This window comes from Ambystoma mexicanum, chromosome 2q (genome assembly GCF_040938575.1).
Source record: "Ambystoma mexicanum isolate Mex_15411 chromosome 2q, UKY_AmexF1_1, whole genome shotgun sequence".
NCBI lineage: Eukaryota > Metazoa > Chordata > Amphibia > Caudata > Ambystomatidae > Ambystoma > Ambystoma mexicanum.
The window spans coordinates 196,629,626-196,649,874 of NC_090924.1; the positions used below are offsets into that span (position 1 = coordinate 196,629,626).

The 20,249-nt window shown below is 50.0% G+C and overlaps 1 protein-coding gene across 3 annotated transcripts in view; it reads left to right on the forward strand.

Moving 5' to 3' along the window:
• The first annotated feature begins 279 nt into the window (after window positions 1–279).
• MYH11 (myosin heavy chain 11) overlaps window positions 280–20,249 on the forward strand; it is a 222,992-nt gene continuing 203,022 nt past the window's right edge. For all 3 annotated transcript variants that reach the window (XM_069647117.1, XM_069647118.1, XM_069647119.1), the window contains exons 1-2: window positions 280–434; window positions 10,148–10,506. In XM_069647117.1, the coding sequence (XP_069503218.1) occupies window positions 10,165–10,506 (342 nt within the window). In that variant the 5' untranslated portion in view covers window positions 280–434; window positions 10,148–10,164. The remainder of the gene's footprint in view (window positions 435–10,147; window positions 10,507–20,249) is intronic.

Consider the following 20,249-nt stretch of genomic DNA (forward strand, 5'->3'; position numbering starts at 1 on the left):
CCCATGCCCTTTGCCCTCGCTCTTCGGCTCATGTTGAGTGTGGGAGCTGCAGCCTGCCGCCGCTGCTGCCTCCTCCTCACCACTGCTGAGGACCAGGGTATCCCCAACGGGGGGCGGGGGGGGGATTACTGAGACCGCGGTCAGTGCTGGTGTGGTCCCTGTGCCCCCCCCTCGCCCCTTCCCGCGTCCAAGCCGTCCTCTGAGCGGCGAGGATGGAGCCCAGGTGGTGAAGCGGCGGCCGCTGAGTGGGGGGCGTTTTCCACAGCTCCGCCCCCTTCCTTCCCCTCGTGCCATCTCCATCCCTCCCAAAGAGCAGCTCCGCACAGTCTATATAGATGGGCCGTGCCCGCACCGAGGCTTTGGACTGTCCTGGCTGCGAGCAGAACAGGTCCCTGGCTCTCCAAGTCACCCTCTTCTCCCCCGATTGGATTTCGGTAAGTAGCAGAAGTTGGCAGAGCTGGCGCCCCGGCATGTCCTCATACTCTGCGCTACTTAAGGGCACGCCTTTCTCTGTAGGCTGCTCGTGGGTGCTTGCAAGGGCGGATAATGGGGGGTGGGGGAAGACATGGGCAGATATTAAATGCCCATGTCACCTTCTATAAGGAACACGTCCATAGATTGCCAATGCAAGTGTTTAGGGGGCAACTTGAGCGCTTAACCTTCTGCTGCTTTAACATCACTGAAACCTTTCACTATATATATATATGGTGTGACTTGTATTTTGCGAGCTTTTCTTCATTGTGCCCAACCATCCATGCAAGTACGCGCGTAACTTGGACACTTGGTTCCATTAAGACATTTCCGCATAGAGCTGCTTGCTCAGGATCACACGTGTGGAGGGTGGAGGGAGGGGAGCCAAGATTACAACGGCGGCGTCATGGCCTGTTCTTTGAATTTGCGCGACACAGTAGCGCACACGCCAAAAGTAAATCAAACTGGCTAGTATCATGTCCGAGTATGGGATGGTAACCGTGTGGCGTGCCCAGTGTCTTGCGCGCTAGCATTTGGCCAATATACTGTCAGTAGATGGCAGTATTCGAGTTATTGTGGCAGAGTATCCCATCACCTGCTGTATGTTTTTTTTTTTTTTTACATTACCTCGAAAGCTCTTTATATTGGATCAGATTTGTGTTTCTCACAAGATGGAGAAAAAAATCCTGTCAGGATAAGCAATTGGCAAGTTTGCAGATACGTTTAGTGGACGGGAAACCCTGGCACACAAGGTTCCATATTTCACGCGAGACCCGCTGCATGCGATAATGGACGCCCCCGTCACACAGAAAAGTGCGCACGGCGTGTGCGGCCCTTTTTTGATGTTGTTTCCTCAAATGTGTTTGATGGCGGGCCAAGCTACTCGCGAAATGGCGCGCACGCCTCTCCCGGCGCAGCTGCAGGCCTGCGCCGCAATATCTAACGTAAACGCTCGATTTTCATGACACCCTTCAAACGGCATAGTATCCCCTATATGGGATGTGGGTCGCATTTGTTATCATTAGGCAGTTCTTTCTTTTTTTTTCCACCAGCCAGTATTCAGAAGATGGCCATATATGGTATCTCTCGTAGCTGTCATCGGAGGAGCCCTGGCAACTTATTGGCAACCTGGGGCAGGTCCTCCTCGCATTGTTTCGAGCCTAGGAAACTGCCTGCAGCCCAGTGGCTTTAGAAGGGGGCGCTACCGCAAGTCTAGGCACCCATTTGTACTGTGCGCCGTCCCGGTGAGGACGAACGATGCACACTCAGAGTAGTACACGAAGAGCAGGTGCTTTTAAAGAAAGGGGCCGCTGGGTGCTTGGGTCCTTGCTTGTTGAAGAGAATACTCCCGGCTTCCCTCCCTCAGCTGCTTGTGTGATCCTGGGCAGATCTCCTTGGGCCTAATTCACAGGGCGTTTTCCAAATGGGGTTTTGCCATATAAAACGCTTGCGGGAATTACGCCCTTTATCTCTATGCTCGAGTTATAATAGTTCCCAGAGCAGGGACACTCTTTAACAGTCTGACTGGCCGCAATCTTAAGAATTACACACAAGAACAGATGTCTGCATTTTTTTGTCTTCTAATATTTAAGACTTTATAGAATGTGGCTGCGAGCGACGCTGCGCCGATTAAGGCACCCGCTTCTCTTGTCCTCGAAAGCAATAAAGCCGCGCATTTGGTTGTGTGGAATTTCTGGGACTGGATCATGGGGCGTTAGAAGGGCATGGGTGACCCGGACTCGCTTAACATTTCCATAGCCCTGAGCCATCCCCCTTAAGTCACTGAGCGCTCAGAGTATGAACCGATCATCTAAGTTGCCTGTGCAAGCCTTCAGGCCTCCTTTTATTTACTGCGTCATTGCACGCAGGTATGCCTACACGTGTGATATCGCTTGAAATATGCCATATATGGCCTTTACACTAAAGACTGCGCCACAGCTCCCGACTAACTCAATCATGAGGCGGTTACTTCGTGTGGAAGCATAAAACCTCGCAGGGGACGCATTCACCATGAAAACTACAGGCCATAATAGTGCGCCCTTTCACGGCGCCCCCTTGTTGTGCAGCCCCCCATTTGCTTCCCTCCTGGGTTGACGCGGCTACACATATGAGGGCTATTTGGAGCCAAATATGCGTGGTCTTCATTCGGAACGTTTCATCGCTTACTCCAGGTGTGTCCAGATGTTTTGGACTACGACTCCCATGCCCCCTCACCATTGACTGTGCTGGCTAGGGTCGATGGGGGGGGGGGGGGGGGTCGTAGTCCGAATAGTTTGGAAGGTTGTTGCTGATTCCTGATTCCGACTTGTAAAGTATACACCAGATGTGTACCCCCCGCCGCCCTACCAAACTGCTGGCTAATTTAAAGCGACATGTATTAAACCAGGGCCTGGACACCAGACCACAGCATGCTGCTATGTTGCCGTGGCGGTTTCCTTCCTGTATTCTACGCGGACGCCTCATTTCTTTGCGCGCATTTGTTGGTGAGTGCCGTGAGCGCCATTCGCAGGTGCGTCACTGAGCTACAGTCACGTGAGGGCGGGAGCGACTTCCGGCCGCTCACGGGCTATTTAGTATTTCTACAGTGAGCCTAGCTGGGGACGTAGGGGAATCGGCCAGGGGTTACAGCTACGACGAGCGGGTTTCACAACGGACCCTGTTTTGCCCCAGATGGACCTGCCCACATTGAAATCGGGAGATGTACAGGCACACTGGTGTCGGGCCTATACGCGGCCACGGACATCAGGTGCGCACCTCGTGCGCGCGCCTCGCGGCGAATGATACGCGGGAGCCGGGGTAACAGAGAACCTTCTTTATTCCAGGGAAAGCGGCAACTGCCGAACTCCCTCCCCGCCCCTCCCCTTCCCCCGACGTCACGTCCTGGACGTCTTAACGTAACGTCCGCAACGGCGGCCGGCCCACGCATAACGATGCGGGTGGGCTGACATCTCCCCGCTTTTTAACCTGAGGGGTGCTCCCCTCTCCTTACCCCATTTCTTCTATCAGGCGGAGCGGCTTGATGCAACTCCTCTGGGGGCGCCGTGCCCCGCACGGTGTCGAGCAGTCTCTGGCCGGGGTTGCGCCGTCCTTTTCTGTCTCTGATTCCTCGGCGTCTCCCTGGTAGGGTTCCTCTGAGAGGCCATCTCCGTCACTGTCTCTGTCCCATTCCCACCGCTCTCCATGGTGGGGTTTTACCCGCTTGAATTGCGAGCTGTTTCGGGTGATGGACGTGCAGTCACTTCTTTGTGCTGTGACCATTGTTCCTTTCTTATGGGTGGTGATGAGGGGTTCAGGTGCGAATGTCGCTTCTTCCTTCCTGTGTTTGGGTTGTCTGACCCATACCTCATCGCCTGTCTGCATCGGATTTTCTCTCGCCCTTCTCTTTCTGTCCGTTGCTTCCATCATTTGCGCCTTGTTCCTCTCGTCGTTGACTCTTGCCTTGTGTTCGAGGCTTGTCGTGCCCTTGGGTCTTGGGTCCTCTGGTAGCCTTGTGGTGATTGGCCTCCGGAATAGCAGGTCTGCCGGGCATATGCCTGTGGTGCTGTGTGGGGTGTGACGATACTCCCTGAGCAGTTGATTGAGGGCCTGCTCGAACGGTTTGTTTTGGATGTGAGCAATCTGTAGTGTTCTTTTGATGTTGGTCATGAATCTTTCGACCATGCCATTTGCCTGAGGCCATCGGGGAGTTATCTTTTGGTGTTGGAATCCCATGTATCGTGCAAACTTCTGGAACTCGTGGCTTATGAAGGTGGGGCCATTGTCTGATTTTATCACTTTGGGGATTCCGTATGCTGACAGCATCCGGTCGAGGGCGGGGATGACGCTCGATGTTGCACTGCTGTCCACGAGCTGGGCGTCAGGGTATCTCGAGTGTTCATCCATGAGTACCACGACGTGAGTTCCGTCATTCAATGGTCCGAACAGGTCCACAGCTAGTTCCTCCCATACTTTAGTGGGCAGCGGTGACATTTGTAGCGGATATGGGTGTGGCGGCGGAGCTACCTGTGCACATATGTGGCATCCTCCTATGATTGTTTCTACTAGGTTGTCGAACTGCGGGAACCACACCTTCTGTCGGAGAAGCCGCTTCGTGGCTGCTATCCCGCAATGTCCTTCATGGGCCAGGTGTATCGTCCTTTCTCGGAGTGCTCTCGGAATGACGACCTTGCACCCTTTTAACAGTACCATGCCTTCCACCACTGTCAATTCGTCCCGGACTAGATGTAGTCCCTTGACTTCTTCCTTGACTGCGTCTGTTTCTGTCTTCGCTTGCTGTCTCATGAGGGTCCTTTTGTCCGTTAGAAGGCAATGTCTGACGATGCGTAATGCGGGGTCGGCTTCCGACTGCGCTGTTATCTCTGCCCATCCTATGGGTAGCGGCTGTAGGTGGTGAATGACATAGTTGATGTAAGCATCTGCGATAGAGGGTTGAGATGCCGTGGATGCCGTGGGGTGACGAGAGAGATAGTCGGCGGGATTGTCCTCCTTTCCGGGCTGGTACTTGACCGTGAATTGGTAGTCTTGTAGCCTCAGACCCCATCTGGCTATCCTTGGTGGCATGACGGCTTTGGGATTTCCGTAGATGGTCAGGAGGGCCTGGTGATCCGTGACTATTGTGAATCTCTTGCCAAAGAGAAACAGGTGAAAATATTCGCAGGCCCATACTACCGCCAGGCTTTCCTTTTCCGCCTGGGAGTATGCCTGTTCTGTGGTCGTCAGGCTCCTGCTGGCGTATGCGACTATGTGAGCTTTTTGCGAGTCCTCCGGATCTTTTTGTGTCAGGATGGCACCGAGGCCTACCGGGCTGGCGTCTACAATCACTTCGGTGTCACGCCGAGCGTCGTAATACGCCATGTCTTCTGCCTGTGAAATGGCGCTCCTGATGGCTTCGAACGCCTCTTGACACTCCTTTGACCATACGAACGGCGTGTCCTTTCGCGTGAGCAGTCGAAGGGGGTTGCTGACCGTTGCATAGTCCTTCAGATATCTAGAACAATAGTTGGCTAGGCCCAAGAATGAGCGTAGGTCCGTGGTGTTTGTGGGGGGGGTGGCGGAGTTTAGCGCTTCAACTTTTTCCGGGTCCGGCCTCATGCCTTTCTCCGAGAAGATGTGACCGAAGAACCTCAGCGACCCCTTGGAGAATTCGCACTTTGCCTTGTTTAGCGTGAGGCCGGCCTCTTCCATTGCTTGACATACTTTGTGTAGCGCCCTGTCGTGTTCTTCTTGCGTTTTGCCATATACCAGGACGTCATCTGAATAGTTCAGACAGTTTGGTATGTGTCGAATTACTTTGTGGATCTCTTCCTGGAAGATCTCGGCCGCCGACGAGATACTGAAGCTGAGTCGTTTGTACTGAAATAATCCCAGGTGGGTGACGAACGTGGTGATGTATCTGGATTCGGCTGCGATTTCGATCTGGTGATATCCTTTGGTTAGGTCCAGTTTTGAAAAGACTCTTGATCCGTGTAGAAGGTGGATCATGTCAGTGATCCTGGGCGCCTGGTGCCTCTCTCTCTCGATGGCGGTATTGGCTCGTCGCATGTCGACGCACAAGCGGATGGACCCGTCCGGCGACTTTTTGGGGACTGGGACAATGGGTGAGACCCAGGGGGTGGGCCCCGCCACTGGTTCAATAACGTCCATCTTGATCAGTTTGTCCAGTTCTTCTTCCACTTGTCTTTGGATGTTGAATGGAATGCCACGGTAGTGTTGGGCTACTGGTTTGACGAGTGGGTCTATGTGCAAGTGTACTTTCCGGTGTTTTAGTTTTCCTAGGCCGTGAAATAGTTTAGGGAATGTCTGTTCAATTATATCCGGCTTGGCAAAGTACTTGTGGGCCATCAACTGATAGAGGATGTGTACTAGGCCCATCTCCACCGCTGTCCGGAAGCTTAGGATGCAGCCACTGTCTGCTTCCGTTTTGAGGATGTGCAGTGGGATTCTCGCGGAGTGCTGCTTGTGAGAGCACCACGCTGTTATGGTGCCCTTGCACGGTAGGGACGTCGTGGATCCATATGGATAAATGTCTATTTCAGCCTTCTTGATTTTTGGAGGTGGAGTTAGTGCTTCATAGGTTTGTTCATTTATGATATTCACCGTGGCCCCGGTGTCTATAAGGAATTTCACCGGCGTGTTATTTACAGTCAAAGTGAGTATGGGACTGTGCTGTGTGGCTGACGTATTAGTCTTGACAGCCCATACATAGCCCTTTTTTCTTTGGTCATCCCCTGATGACGGAGTGTCGCTGCTGGTGGGGGATCGTGTTTCAATGTATCGGACGTATCGTCTTCTGTGGGAGCGACGCGTGTCCTCTGATGAGTGCCTGTCGTCCCTAGAGTAGTGGCCGGATCTGCTGCTGTCCTCTCTTTTTGTCGGCTTCCTGTCGCTCTCTCCTCTGGGTTTGGGCGGGCTTTGCCGGCTGTAACGGCGTCTGTCTAGAGTTCGGGGTCTCCCCAGTGCAGTCATGGGGGCGTTCTTGCACGTGGCCCTCAAGTGGTCCATGCCACCACATGCCGCACACTGTTGTCCTAGGGCCGGGCAGTCCCCGACGTGCGGATATTCATACCCACACTTGTAGCAGGTGGCCTCTGTGCGTCTCCCGCTCTGGCTGGGGCTTGTGTATAGTTTGTTGACGGATTCTGCGGGTTCCCCTAGCTGTTGTATGGAGACTTTCCCCAGGTTGTCTAGTTGTGAGTCCACGGCGGCCTCCATGCGAGCCAGTGCTAGGATCTCTTCAAGTGACCTTTGTTTTTGCAGGAGCTGTTTGCGGAAAGGTTGCGAGATGCAGCCTGCGATCACTTGCGATCTGAGGGCTTCTTCGTTTGAATACCTATGGAATTCGCAGTGTTTTAGTTTTATGCGCAGGCGCATCACGAAATTGTCGATGGATTCGCCCTTTTACTGCCTGGTTGTGTGAAATACATGGCGTTCGTAGTCGACGTTTGTGTGTGGGGCGAAGTATTCGGATAGTTTGGTGTGGAGTTGACAATAGGTTACTGTGTCGACGTCGAGTAGCTCTCCGGCTATGTCTCTCACTGCAGGCCCAACCGCCATGAAGAGGGTGTTCTTTAGTCTTGCGTCATCGGTAAGTCCTATCGCCCCCGTGTAAAATTTGAAGTCCCTGAGCCATATCGTCCAGCGGGGCCCCAGGTTCGAGGTGTCTCTGATTTCAAAGGGGTTTGGCATGTGAATCACCTGCGCTGCTTCAGTGTGAGGGGGCTGATTGTCGCCACTCCCTGGCGCGGCCGCTGCGGTGCTTGCACCTCCCGTGGAAGAGGCGGGCGTGCTAGCCGTGTCCGACATCTTACCCGCTTGCCGCCGACCGGTGCGCCTTTATCGGTGGGGTGTGCCAGCGCCTCTTTGGTGGCTGTGGAGCTGTGCCTGCCGGTCCTGCCCTTGATGAGGCTGTGGTGCTATGGTAGCCGTTCCCGTGACCCTGCCGTGACAGTGGGGCAGAGTTTGCGGCCGTGGGGCAGTGTCTGCCGGTTCAGCAGCACCCCTGCTGTGGTCGTGGGGGCGTCTGTGCGTGTGGTCCAGCGCCGCTGTCGGCGATTTGCAGCTACCAGCTGTCGTGGAGGTGCGCCGACGCGCCGAGCCGCACGATTGCGGGCCTCCCTACGGCACACGTGGGGCGTGTTACCTCGTCGCCATTGTCGGGCCCATACGCGGCCACGGACATCAGGTGCGCACCTCGCGCGCGCGCCTCGCGGCGAATGATACGCGGGAGCCGGGGTAACAGAGAACCTTCTTTATTCCAGTGAAAGCGGCAACTGCCGAACTCCCTCCCCGCCCCTCCCCTTCCCCCGACTTCACGTCCTGGACGTCTTAACGTAACGGCCGCAACGGCGGCCGGCCCACGCATAACGATGCGGGTGGGCTGACAACTGGCGTCTCTACCAAGTTCAAAGAACAGGCCGCTTTCAAATGTTTCAGACCGGCGCCCCCCATAGCCCCAGAGGACGCACCAAGCCCGGCGTAGACTGACGTCTGACTACGTCCCTCTCCCCCTGATCACCCTACAGCAGTGCTCTCCAAATTGTGAGGCTGGGTTGCTAAGGGGATGTCGGCAGGCTCGGACTGGCCTTTAGGGCAATAGGCCCATGGTTGAACCAAAAACACAATATGCTGGTGTAGGCCATTTTTTGGGGTCAAAGTGGCCCACTTTTTTGGCCACTGTGGCCCAGTTTCATGAGTTACTTCACTATGCAGCTAGTGGTAGTTTTGACCAGTGTCACTGAAAATGACCCTCACACTAACATATATAATAACCACAGTGCATAAGGTAAATGTATCTAGTTTCAGTTCAACAAAACAGTGAACACTTTCAAACAAAGTACTCCAGGGTTTGATTCCCTTCCCCTCCATTGGGAGGCCATTTTAGCAGGTCAGCAATGCACAGCTGGTGGTATCACGCCCGGTGTGCGGTAGATGCGCACCCAACCGAGCACACAGGGCACTGACGGACCAACACAAGATGAGCACTACCAGGGTCAGACTGGGGCATAACATTGTTTCAGCCAGGCCCTAGGTTGCAAATGGCAATTCATTCCTTTTGGGACTGACTGTGTGAGTAGAAGCCAAGGGGGAGGTTTTCGATCAAATGTGATGCAACTTGTGCATTTTAAAGAATATTTATTCAGTAACACTGGTCAAAACTACTAGCCGCATTGTGAATAAACGTATCAAACTGGCCCACATGGGCCAACAATGTGGCCCACTTTGACCCAAAAAACTGTCCCGCACTAGCATTTAGCTTTTTTGGTTCAGACATTGCCCTATAGGCCAGTCCGAGCCTGAGCACTACCACACTGTTTTCCCAGTGGAAGGCACATTTCCCTACACAACAGACACGAGTAACTTCAAGTACTTGCATTGCATGAACCCTCTTGGCTTTAATCACCTTTCGTGCAGTGCCTACCAGAGTGGAACGTCTGCATCCTGTTTTAAGCGCTATTCTAGCCCATGCGCAACCCTCTTCAATCCTCAGGAACCAGTTCCAGTCCTTTTAGGGGACACAGACAAAATTAATTTGAATACAGGAGGGATTATTGACATGATCAAGTAGTTAGCCTGAAAACCCTGAGGGCCCGATTCATGGAATTTTTAGCGCAGCAGGGGTGTTGCTAGGTCTGGAAAAGACCCGGGGCTATGCTGATGTCGGAACTGTTGGGACTGGGGGCTAGCCAGCCTTTTGGTTGTAGCTCCTGAAATTCTATCCGGGGCTACAACCAAAAGACCAGGGGCTATAGCCCCCTTGCCCCCCCTAGCAACGCCTCTGGCGCGGTGCAAAGTGACTCTGTACTGGAGCTAAGTGACTTTACACTGCCAACAAACACCCGGATTCACAGAAAACTGCAAAGTGTGTTTTTGTAGTGCAAAGTGACTTTTGACCACTTTTGCACAAAAACACTTTGCACCGCTCTGTGATTCAGGGTGTTTGTTGGCAGTGCAAATTCACTTAGCTCCAGTGCAGAGTCACTTTGCATCGCGCTAAAAGATCCACGAATCGGGCCCTGAATCTTTGGGGGTCTCAGACACGGGAGTTGGAGAACCGTGGTGTAAAGTGCTCATGTCCTGTTTGAGATGATTAACTGTGTGTTTTTTAAAAGTATAGTTTTGTCTTCGTGACATCTATATATGGCTGAACAATAACAAATTATTTTTTTTATCTCAACAGGCAACTACTAAACCAAAATGTCACAGAAACCACTCAGCGACGACGAAAAGTTCCTCTTTGTGGACAAAAACTTTATTAACAGCCCAGTGGCCCAGGCTGACTGGTCAGCTAAGAAACTAGTATGGGTCCCGTCCGAGAAACAGGGGTTCGAGGCTGCGAGCATCAAGGAGGAGAAGGGAGACGAGGTGCTGGTGGAGCTGGTGGACAGTGGGAAGAAGATCACCGTTGGGAAGGACGACATCCAGAAGATGAACCCCCCCAAGTTCTCCAAGGTGGAGGACATGGCCGAGCTGACGTGCCTCAACGAAGCGTCAGTGCTGCACAATCTAAGGGAGCGATACTTCTCCGGGCTCATTTATGTAAGTATCCGCAGCATTTCGCAAGGAATCATCTGCGTGTGAAAAGGGGCCGTGCGCGATTGCGCGTAAATCGTGCACGCCCACGACACTTATCGTAGGACTACGATTAGTGTAGGAAAACGGCTTAGGGCCTATCCACGTCCGACTGTGTGTTGTTCTAAACTAGCCTTCAACTAGCCTTAGTTTGAACCCAAGATTTATCACATGAGTCCTTCTTCAAATTTCCACAATGTCTCTCCTTCCATCAAGAAGTTTCTAAAAAAGGTGCCAAAAAACACCCCTATGTGCCACCATGGCACCACTAACCGATGAACCCATAGAGCGGGTAGAACGTGCAACAACTGCCATGCCATGAGTATTTAGTTTGAGCTCTTCACTTGCCCATGGTCCTAGATTAAAAAAAAAAATACAAAGCAAAAAGAAAAAAAAACAGTATTTTAAAAGTGTATCTCCATTGACAACATCACAGACTTTTTATTTTTAATGCGACCAGTTGTACCCCCTTTCTCCACAAAATTATAAAGTCTCTGGACAACATGATGCACACTATTGTGCACTAAAAGAAGGGTGATTGTAAAAGGAAAGTTCAGGCGAAGGAAAGGAGAGCGTCTAGCAGAGAAAGCAGAACCATTCCAAATTAGAGGTGCAGCTAGTCCCCATGGGCAATGAGCTGCACATCCCTGGCCCTGCCTTCCGATGACACCCAACATCAGCGGGAAGGTCCATGGTCCACCTGAGTAGTTGCTCGGATGTCGAGGACTCTTGGCAGTTAGGCCTTAGAGCTGATCAGTCCTGCAGGTAAGCAGATTGAAGTCATGTAGTGCTTTGTGAGCTTTCAAGGCTATATTGGCCTGTATCCTGAATCTTTCACAAAGGCAGTGCAAATCACAGAGTCCAGATGTTACGTGCTCAAGCGTGCGGTCGTACGTTCACTGTGTAGTGCGCTCCAAATACTGATTTAACGACTGACTTTCTGAAAGCATGTCCCTCATTGGTGCCAACTTCAGGGTGACGAAATTGATGGGTTCCATGTAGTCAAGCAACCTTGAACCCAGGGGCAGAGCACGCTTCCAGCTCTTCGTTAACTCTGCTCAGAAGAAGGCGCGTAGATCTCAGTATACGTTCCATCCACTGGCGTGTCTCCTAAGACTCCAACATCAGTGTCATGGGCAGCAGAAGCTGAGAGGTTTTTTCTGTTTGTGGTGAGTGGATGTTCGCCTTCTGAGAGTTGGCCTGAAGTGTTCCTAAGGCGGTGTCACTCAGTAGCAATCAGATGTTGGCGGATCAACCAAGCGGGTTCCTCGGAACACGGGCTGCACGGTGTATGCCTGTGTTCGCAGCAGGCTATTGGCTGGACGGCCTTACACATCCCACTTCCTTTCTTCCCACATCTCCTCTGCCACCTCACCAAATTAAAATATTTTAAAAAAACAACTTTCTTGCCACCCCCTCTGTCCTTCTCCCCAACCCCATTAAATACCACCGCCTTTAACCGTCGTCCAAAAGGGCTCTTCTGAAAACTTGCTTCCCAATTTAAGTGCCACCTGTTTTGATTGTAGTCTTTTCATGTTGAGAAAAAAAGCTTTGCGCTTGTTGTGCCTTCCTTGTTTTCCAAAAGAAGTATCATTAACGCCCAGCCTTTTGTCAGGCTGTTAATATCAATAATGCCTGTACGGGCGAGCCCTAATGGGTGGTAATGACCAGCTCCCCTTATTGAGGGCCAGAGCGCAGAAAGCGGTTGGCCGCCACCACCATGTACAGCCTGCCACTCAATGCACGCCTACCAAACTCATACCATTTGATCTTCAGTGCTGCAGAGAGCGGGAATCAAAATGCTGCCCAAACATGTGCTGAGAAATATAGTTCAGTGTAAACAAAACGTATCTTGCCCACCCCAGTGACAGAGGGGGCCCTTTTTTTAATTTTAATTTGTAGAGCGCACTACAGCCCACAGGCATCAAGGTGCTATAATCAGAGGGTAAGAAGGCTTAATTCAGGGTTACAGGAATGCGGCCCAGCAAAAGTAACTCGGTACAGGTAGTTTGGTTACATATATAGCAATACATCCTTGAACTAGCCCGGAAGGGCCACAAGCTCGCCTTATTGCGAGAAGACCCCCGGCCGACGAGTGAAGAGAGGATTGGGCGAAACACTGTGCTTTGGGCCTCGCTATGAGTATAGTGGTAACGATAAAACATGAGGTGTTTTACAAGGCACTTGTTTTTAAAATACCCCCTAATTATGTTAATTATGAGATGTAATTGCATGGCATATTTTCAACATGGGATACATAGAAAGTACAGCATGGGTTACATGTGGTTATTTACCCCATGAATTACTTATCCCATGCAATTCCATCTCATTATTAGGTAGTATTTTATAAATAGGTGGCATTTAAAATACTTAAAACAAATCATTAGCTGCCCCCAGGGATAAAACTAAAATGGTGTCTCATTATTCTCCAAGGTGTCCTTTGAGTCAAGCCTCTTCGCTCCAATTGACTCCTGCCCCATATAGAGGCCTCAGATTTGCAGGGGAGTGCTCAGAAGGGAGAATCTTTGGATCACCCCTCCCTCCCCATTGGATTTGGGAAAAGACACCACTGTTCTCAACTCCAGGAGGGGCGTAAAACTCATCTCTCTTTCTGCACATCCCACGAACATGTTCTGTGTGGGGAGGTTTCCTGGTCTCCAGTCCTCTGAATCGTCCAATAAGGGCAAAGTGGAGATGAAGGAGTTAAAAAAGGCACAACTTTATTATGACCTCCCAGGCGGAAATTCCATAATTTCCGAAGGTAAAAGTCCACATGTACCACAGTCCTTATGAGGAAGCCAAGGACCTGGCTCTTTCAAGAATAATCTAATTTACTGGCAGCATGCCCACTTTTCTCTACAGCACCAAGAAGCCAATGGGCAAACAGACGCCCTTCATAGAACCCCCCACAAATCAGAAATACAGCCACTTCACTGGGGGCCCCACTTATGCACTCTTATAGCACTTACTCCTTCGATCTGCACAGGCCTAACAGGTCTTTTTTCCATCTTTAAACCATTTCGGTGGAAGAATGAAGGCCCGGAAGAAGCAGAGAGGGTTACATAGTCCTCTTTCTTTGTTCTTTACCTGAATGTGGGAGAATCCCCTTGCACTGGCATGAAGCCCCCTGGGAGACTCCCCGTTTGGGATCATAGGCACTAATAGTCACCAGGGGCTGCTCTGCCTAATGTTAGTAACTCAATAAACTCAGAGAACCTGGCACCAGCACCCCAATACCAGTTAGCTGCTATGAATTTGAACCCTTTTTTTGATAATCAGCATCATTCATTTTATCTTAACTATCATTATTATTATTATCAATAAAAAAAATCCCTTTCAAAAAGTACAATTTGATCGTCCTGCTTTTATTTTCACTGTGCTCGCTGGCGCTGGCGGGAGTTGTAGTCCAAAACATCTGGCGCGGCAAAGGTTGCTGACCCCAAGGCACGCACCCATCATGCAATAATTGTGAACACAATGTCAACATCCCACCTTATAAGTTCACTCATGTCTCACGATTTCTAGCAGTGCTTTCTGTTTTCAAGGAAAGAGCGACAAAACAATAGCCAAGTGGTTTACAAGCCGCTTGAGCTGAAACCAACAGAATAATAAAAGAAAGAAACATGTGTGATGACAGTGTTATAAAGTTCACAAGAATGCCGAGAGAACACTCATTCTGAATATGCTAGTAACACACAAATCATTTTAAATACATCCTTTCCAGGCCGAGAACAATTCTCAACTACAGACGCCATTCCACGTGAGTGTACTGCGAAATACCTGTCACAAAATGGCCACCTTTTGAACCGATTGATGGTTCTTCCCTTTCATATTTTCTTTGAATCAGACATTACGAACCCGACCGTTCCCGCCTTCTTCGAATCTCATTTGTATGCTGCATGCCCCTTTCTTTGATAAAATTGGTCCTTTGCTGATTCCTTACTTCTTACTGTAGGATGCAAGGTAGATTTTGGATTGAGGGAGGAGGCTCAATTCGGGTGCCTTAATCCGACACTTACGGAGCCATTGTCAAGGCCCCCTATGTCCCGGGAAAGCGCCTTTCAACTATCCGCAATTGCTAAGGGCCTGATCTCCAAACAGCTCTGCGAGATAAGGAACAAGCTTTGTCCCCCAGAATGCCGCTCACACTGCAGGGGGTGGGAGAAGGAGTTAGGGAGAAGCTGAAAAAGTGAAAGGGTAGGAGCACACAAACACATGAGGAGTACATATTTCTGTGCACCCTGAGCCTAAACCCAGGAGGAAATTACAGCATGATGGTATCAAATGCCAGCTGACTTCACTTGAGCCAGGTATCTTGAGCCAGTGCTGCAGAAACTTTGGCACAGGGACGCCCTGCTCCATATCCTCTGCGGTTGCCCGGATTTTGGCCTAGCACTTAGGTCTAATACGGCGGGGATGTTGAAAGTCCTGTTGGAGCCAGTTTATTGCCTATTGGGTGAACAGTTGGCCAAGATGATCCTGGGCATGACGGGTAAAGGGACACCTATTGCTCAGCTACTACTTGCCGAAAAATCTAATCAACTCAGGATAAAAAGGTCACGGCCCATATTAGGCGCAGAAAAGCTCACTGCTGACATCGGAGGGACCAGCTGGGCTTTTAATGCGTGTATAGGCCCTCCTTTTGTAATATCTGAAGAAAGATTTTCGTAACCTTTCTTGCCTGATACAATTAAGAGCACTTAAACGTATAGTCTCGGGAGGATAGCTCACAGGCACGTGCTCCCCTTGGTAGCGAGACAACACGGAGCACCACAGGTTCGATCCTCTGGTCCGCGCTTAGAAACCTCTGGGTATTAAGCGCGTTATAAATAACCTATCCTATCATATCATAGATAGGCCCGCGCTCAAGATCTTCTTCGGCAGCTACATTGGCTGCCTCTTAGTGGTCGTGTCAAATGTAAGACTCTCTGCACCGGTCACCGTGCCTACCACTGTGTCCTTGCAGAATCTCTTCAAATCAAGCTGATCCCCCATGTTGCCACAAAGAATTTGAGGTCAGCCTCTCAGAATCTTTTGATCATTCCACGGTTTCATCTTCCAAGATCAGGAGGTCGAGCTTTCTCGACTTTAGCACCCGCCATGTGGAACTCCCTCCCTGTGCAGCTACGGGTGATAAATGATCATCTAACTTCCCGGAAAGCTCTGAAAACGTATCTTTTCTAATTGAATGTGCTTCTGAAGTTTCTCTGTTCTTAACTCTTTACCTGGTCACTTGCCTCATATGCCAAGAAAGTTATCAAATGCAAGGAACAGCCTCACGTGTCCAAGTACTGCCTATTCCATGACTGATATGCCCGGTATAGTCACCACATGCAAGATACAGCCTCGCACACCCAGGTGTTGCCATCATATGACAATTGTATCCTCATTCACCCAGGCTCAGCATTGGGCCGCCATTCCCCCTCAGCAGTGGCAGATTCACAACACAGTCTCAATGGCATCAATGTCAAAAATAGCCCTGGTGAGACCGATTATGGGGAGACTTTTGGGGGATGCAGATTTTGGGTAGGTTTCGATGAGAGACTGATGCATTATTGGGGGGTTAGAAGTGCAAACTAAACTGAATAACTTGAAGGCAATCTAATTTAAGGTAAAGTGAGTTGCACTGGATCACACAATTTGTTCAAGTGGAGAAGCCAGGATTTCACAATATCCACTTTACTCAGTAACCTGCATTTACTTCTATCCCATTTTTGGCCTTCTTTGCAGTGTGTCAAGAGAGGACCCTCTTGTCTGTTTAACTGCTGAGCTTTAATAAAGTCTATGCAAAAAGGACAAGAATACTCGTCCTTAGCACTTAAGGGGTTAAAGCGGATTTATTCGCATAGCACTAAACCACATGCTAAATTTACCTCAAAATCTAAAATAAATCTTAATAGAAACAATGTGGGTGTACCAAGTATGACTAACTCTCTTGTCTTCCCATTACAGTGTGTGCTAACATAATTCTTCCATTTTATGGCCTTCAAAATAACAGGTCTTACTGTTATGCAACTTAATGGTACTAAAAACCTGAACATCAGCCACACGACTGAGGCAGCCCTGCTGGGCTTGAGCGCATGCGACAGACTGTAGGATGAATGCAGTTACTAGCGGCAAGCACTTAACTCGCTGAGCCATCTCCATCTACTTCCAAGCAGCATAACATTTTTTTTAATTTTTAAAACATTCTGGAAACACGCACAGGAAAGTACTTTGCACAATTTGCAATTATGTGACACACATGATATAGGAAAAGTCGCACTTAATCGAAATGCAGACATAGAAGTGTTGTGCGTGCGCACACACACACGCGCGCGCACATCCTTACACAGGTTCCTAAACATTAATAATTTCAAAGATGCCATGTTAGGTGAAGTTGAAATATTTCAGATTGCTCAATAGATTAATGAATGCAGCCCACAGCATGAGTTTTTATTTTTATTTTGGTGACTGAAGCCATCAAAACTTTGGTAATAAAGAACACCAGCAATTAAGTGATTTATTTCAGGGAACTTGTCTTTCATTATTGAAAACACGTTGGGCTAATTTCATCTCCCGGCCTCAACGGCCAGAATCCTAACATGTTTTCAGGATCACTATCATTAATATTCGTGGGAGGAAAGTTACATACATTTAGAATCATTGTATGCAAATTAATCTCATGAATATTAATCAGGAGTATGCTGAAAATCTGGCACGTTTCCTGCCATCGTGGCCTGGAGTTGGACAACCCTGGGCTAAAATAAAACACTTTGTGACACTAAAGTGAATGGGCCAGTGCCCACTTAGCCGGGTGGTAGCACTGCTTCCCCTAGCAATGTGTAATTGACAGTTTTGTAGCATTCTCCCTCATTATCAGAATACCAGAGGGGCTTTGCAAAGAGACACACCCAGTAAGACTGGTCATTGTAAGTTTGTGGCTAAGAAAAGGGTCTAGAAACGTGCAATTCCGATAGGGATTGCCACTTCAGGGCCACATGCTCGCATCTCAGTGAGAATGACAGCAGGCCAGTAAATAGCTCAGTGGGTTGAGTGCTCGCTGCTTTCCTCTGCGTGTGATGTTGGGGCGAGGAAGAAAAAAGCCCTTAACAAGGCCATTCTGTTTTCCTTTTGTAATGGTATGTGTCAAGAATTGCCATCATAATGCAGCAACCGTTGTTATCACTGCCATATATATGCCCATAGACTGACATGATTTACCAGGTATTGCCTTGCTACGCTCCACTACTGGACTCCATGGGATGGGAACCACTGAATCACCGGCACCGCTGTCAATGGTTTTAGGTTTAGGTTTTAGCTTGTTAAACATTGCATTGACATATTTCATCCAAGGCAATGGCTAGCACCTGGCAATGACAGAACACTCTGAAAAGCTCTTTTATATATTACACATTCTGGTGTATTCCGCACCTTAACCCAATACATTAGATAATACCCACAGCCCTTCTCTCAACCCCTGGATTTTCCACTATGGGGAATTCTCTGGGGTTATGGCTTCTGGGCTTTATTCATTTTGTCGATTCTTCCTTCCAGGTTCAGTAGAGACAATGTAACATAAGCAAGGGGTGGCTGCACTGTGTTTTCAAAAAAAAAAAGAAAAAGTCTCTGACTGTAATATAAAGTTCTCTTGTTGTAATACAAAGTGTCTCTGTCTGGGATTCGGCCCAAACCTGTCCCGGTCCCTCCCAGTTTGAGGGTTCAAGTGGCCTGCACTTCTTTCATGGTTCTCGCTTTCCTTGGTCTCAGTCTGCTTTTTCTTGCTCTGGGTTTCTGGTTTCTGAGAAACCTTTTCGTTTGGGTCGCAGGGTGTATCCGAACGTTAGGCCTAGGCAGCAGCTGGAGGTTTGGCTCAGTGCCTCCCCGCTGGGCCATCGAGGTTCGACCAAACTCTAGGCCATGTAAGCTGGTCAGGAGGCTGGGGGCATTATGATACTTCTTTCCTAGCTTTCGGGAACCATGTCCTACTTTCCACCACCTCTCCTTCCTCTGCATCTCAACAATTCGGGACAGGCTGATTCCTAAGTGAATCACTAATTCCTTGCTTCTTCTCTGACTGCTCCTGAACTCTCTTCTTGTCATCTCTACCCACTCCTCGACATTCCGCCATATGCTTGCTCTTCCTCCCCTCTACACATACCTTTTCTCAGAGTTTGGTCATGCTCGATTTTCCTCTCGGAAGGCTCCAGCCTCTCCTGGGCTTACTTTCTCCTTTTCACCTCCTGCAGGATTGCCCCTGGCCCCATGTACTCTCTCCTGCCACCATTCATCGTTGGGGCTCTCCGACACCCCCTTGTTCCTTGTTCTCTGCCTTCTTGGTGGTCACCTTCTCCTTGGTTGTCACCTTCTCCTTGGTGAGCCCCTTTTCCTGGTGGTCACCTTCTCCTTGGTGGTCACCTTCTCCTTGGTGGTCACCTTCTCACGGTGGTCACCTTCTCTTTGGTGGTCACCTTCTCATGGTGGTCCCCTTCTCCTTGGTGGTCACCTTCTCCTTATTGGTCCCCTTTTCCTGGTTGTCACCTTCTCATGGTGGTCCCCTTCTCCTTGGTGGTCACCTTCTCCTTATTGGTCCCCTTTTCCTGGTTGTCACTTTCTCCTTGGTGGTCACCTTCTCCTTGGTGGTCACCTTCTCCTTGGTGGTCTCCTTTTCCTTGGCGAGCCCCGTCTCCTGGTGGTCACCCTCTCTTGGTTTTCACCTTCTCCTTGGTGGTCACCTTCTCCTTGGTGAGCCCCTTCTCCTGGTAGTCACCTTCTCATGGTGGTCACCTTCTCCTTGGTGGTCACCTTCTCATGGTGGTCCCCTTCTCCTTGGTGGTCACCTTCTCCTTATTGGTCCCCTTTTCCTGGTTGTCACTTTCTCCTTGATGGTCACCTTCTCCTAGGTGGTCACCTTCTCCTTGGTGAGCCCCTTCTCCCGGTAGTCACCTTCTCCTTGGTGGTCACCTTCTTCTTGGTGGTCACCTTCTCCTTGGTGGTCACCTTCTCTTTACTCTCTTTGTTCTCCATCACCCACAGATCGCCCTCCTCCTTAACCTCCCCCTCCTTGGTCCTCGCCTCTACCTCACTTTGCTCATTCCACAGGATGGATTTCACTCATGCTCCGCTACCTCCCCTTCTCTGATGTTCTTCCATCAGCCTTCTTCCCCAAACTTCTGCTCACTCCAAACCTTCACACGTTTCTGGCATTAGCCAGCCCTCATACAGGGTTCTGTCAGCACCCCCGGGTACCTACCGAGCAGGATTTTACAGCTTGAAACCTGATTGGTTTTGTTATACTAAACTGTGGCCTTCCCACTGCATTACTGGGTCTACCCCCCTCCCTGCAGAACGGTAGTATTCCTCACCTGTATCTGCACTTCCCAAACATAAATGGGTCTACCTCCCTCCATGCAGAACGGGTGGTATTCCTCACCTGTATCTGAACTTTACAAACATTAATGTGTCTACCTCCCTCCCTGCTGAAAGGGTGGTATTCCACACCTGTATCTGCACATCCCAACCATTAATTGGTCTACCTCCAGGCAGAAAGGGTGGTATTCCTCATCTGTATCTGCACTTCCCACACACATTTTATGGGTCTACCTAGCTGCCTGCAGAAAGGGTAATATTCCTCACCTGTATCTGCACTTCCCAAACATTAATGGGTCTACCTCCCTGGGGAAAGGGTGGATTTCCTCACCTGTATCTGCGCTTTCCAAAGGTCCCTTAAA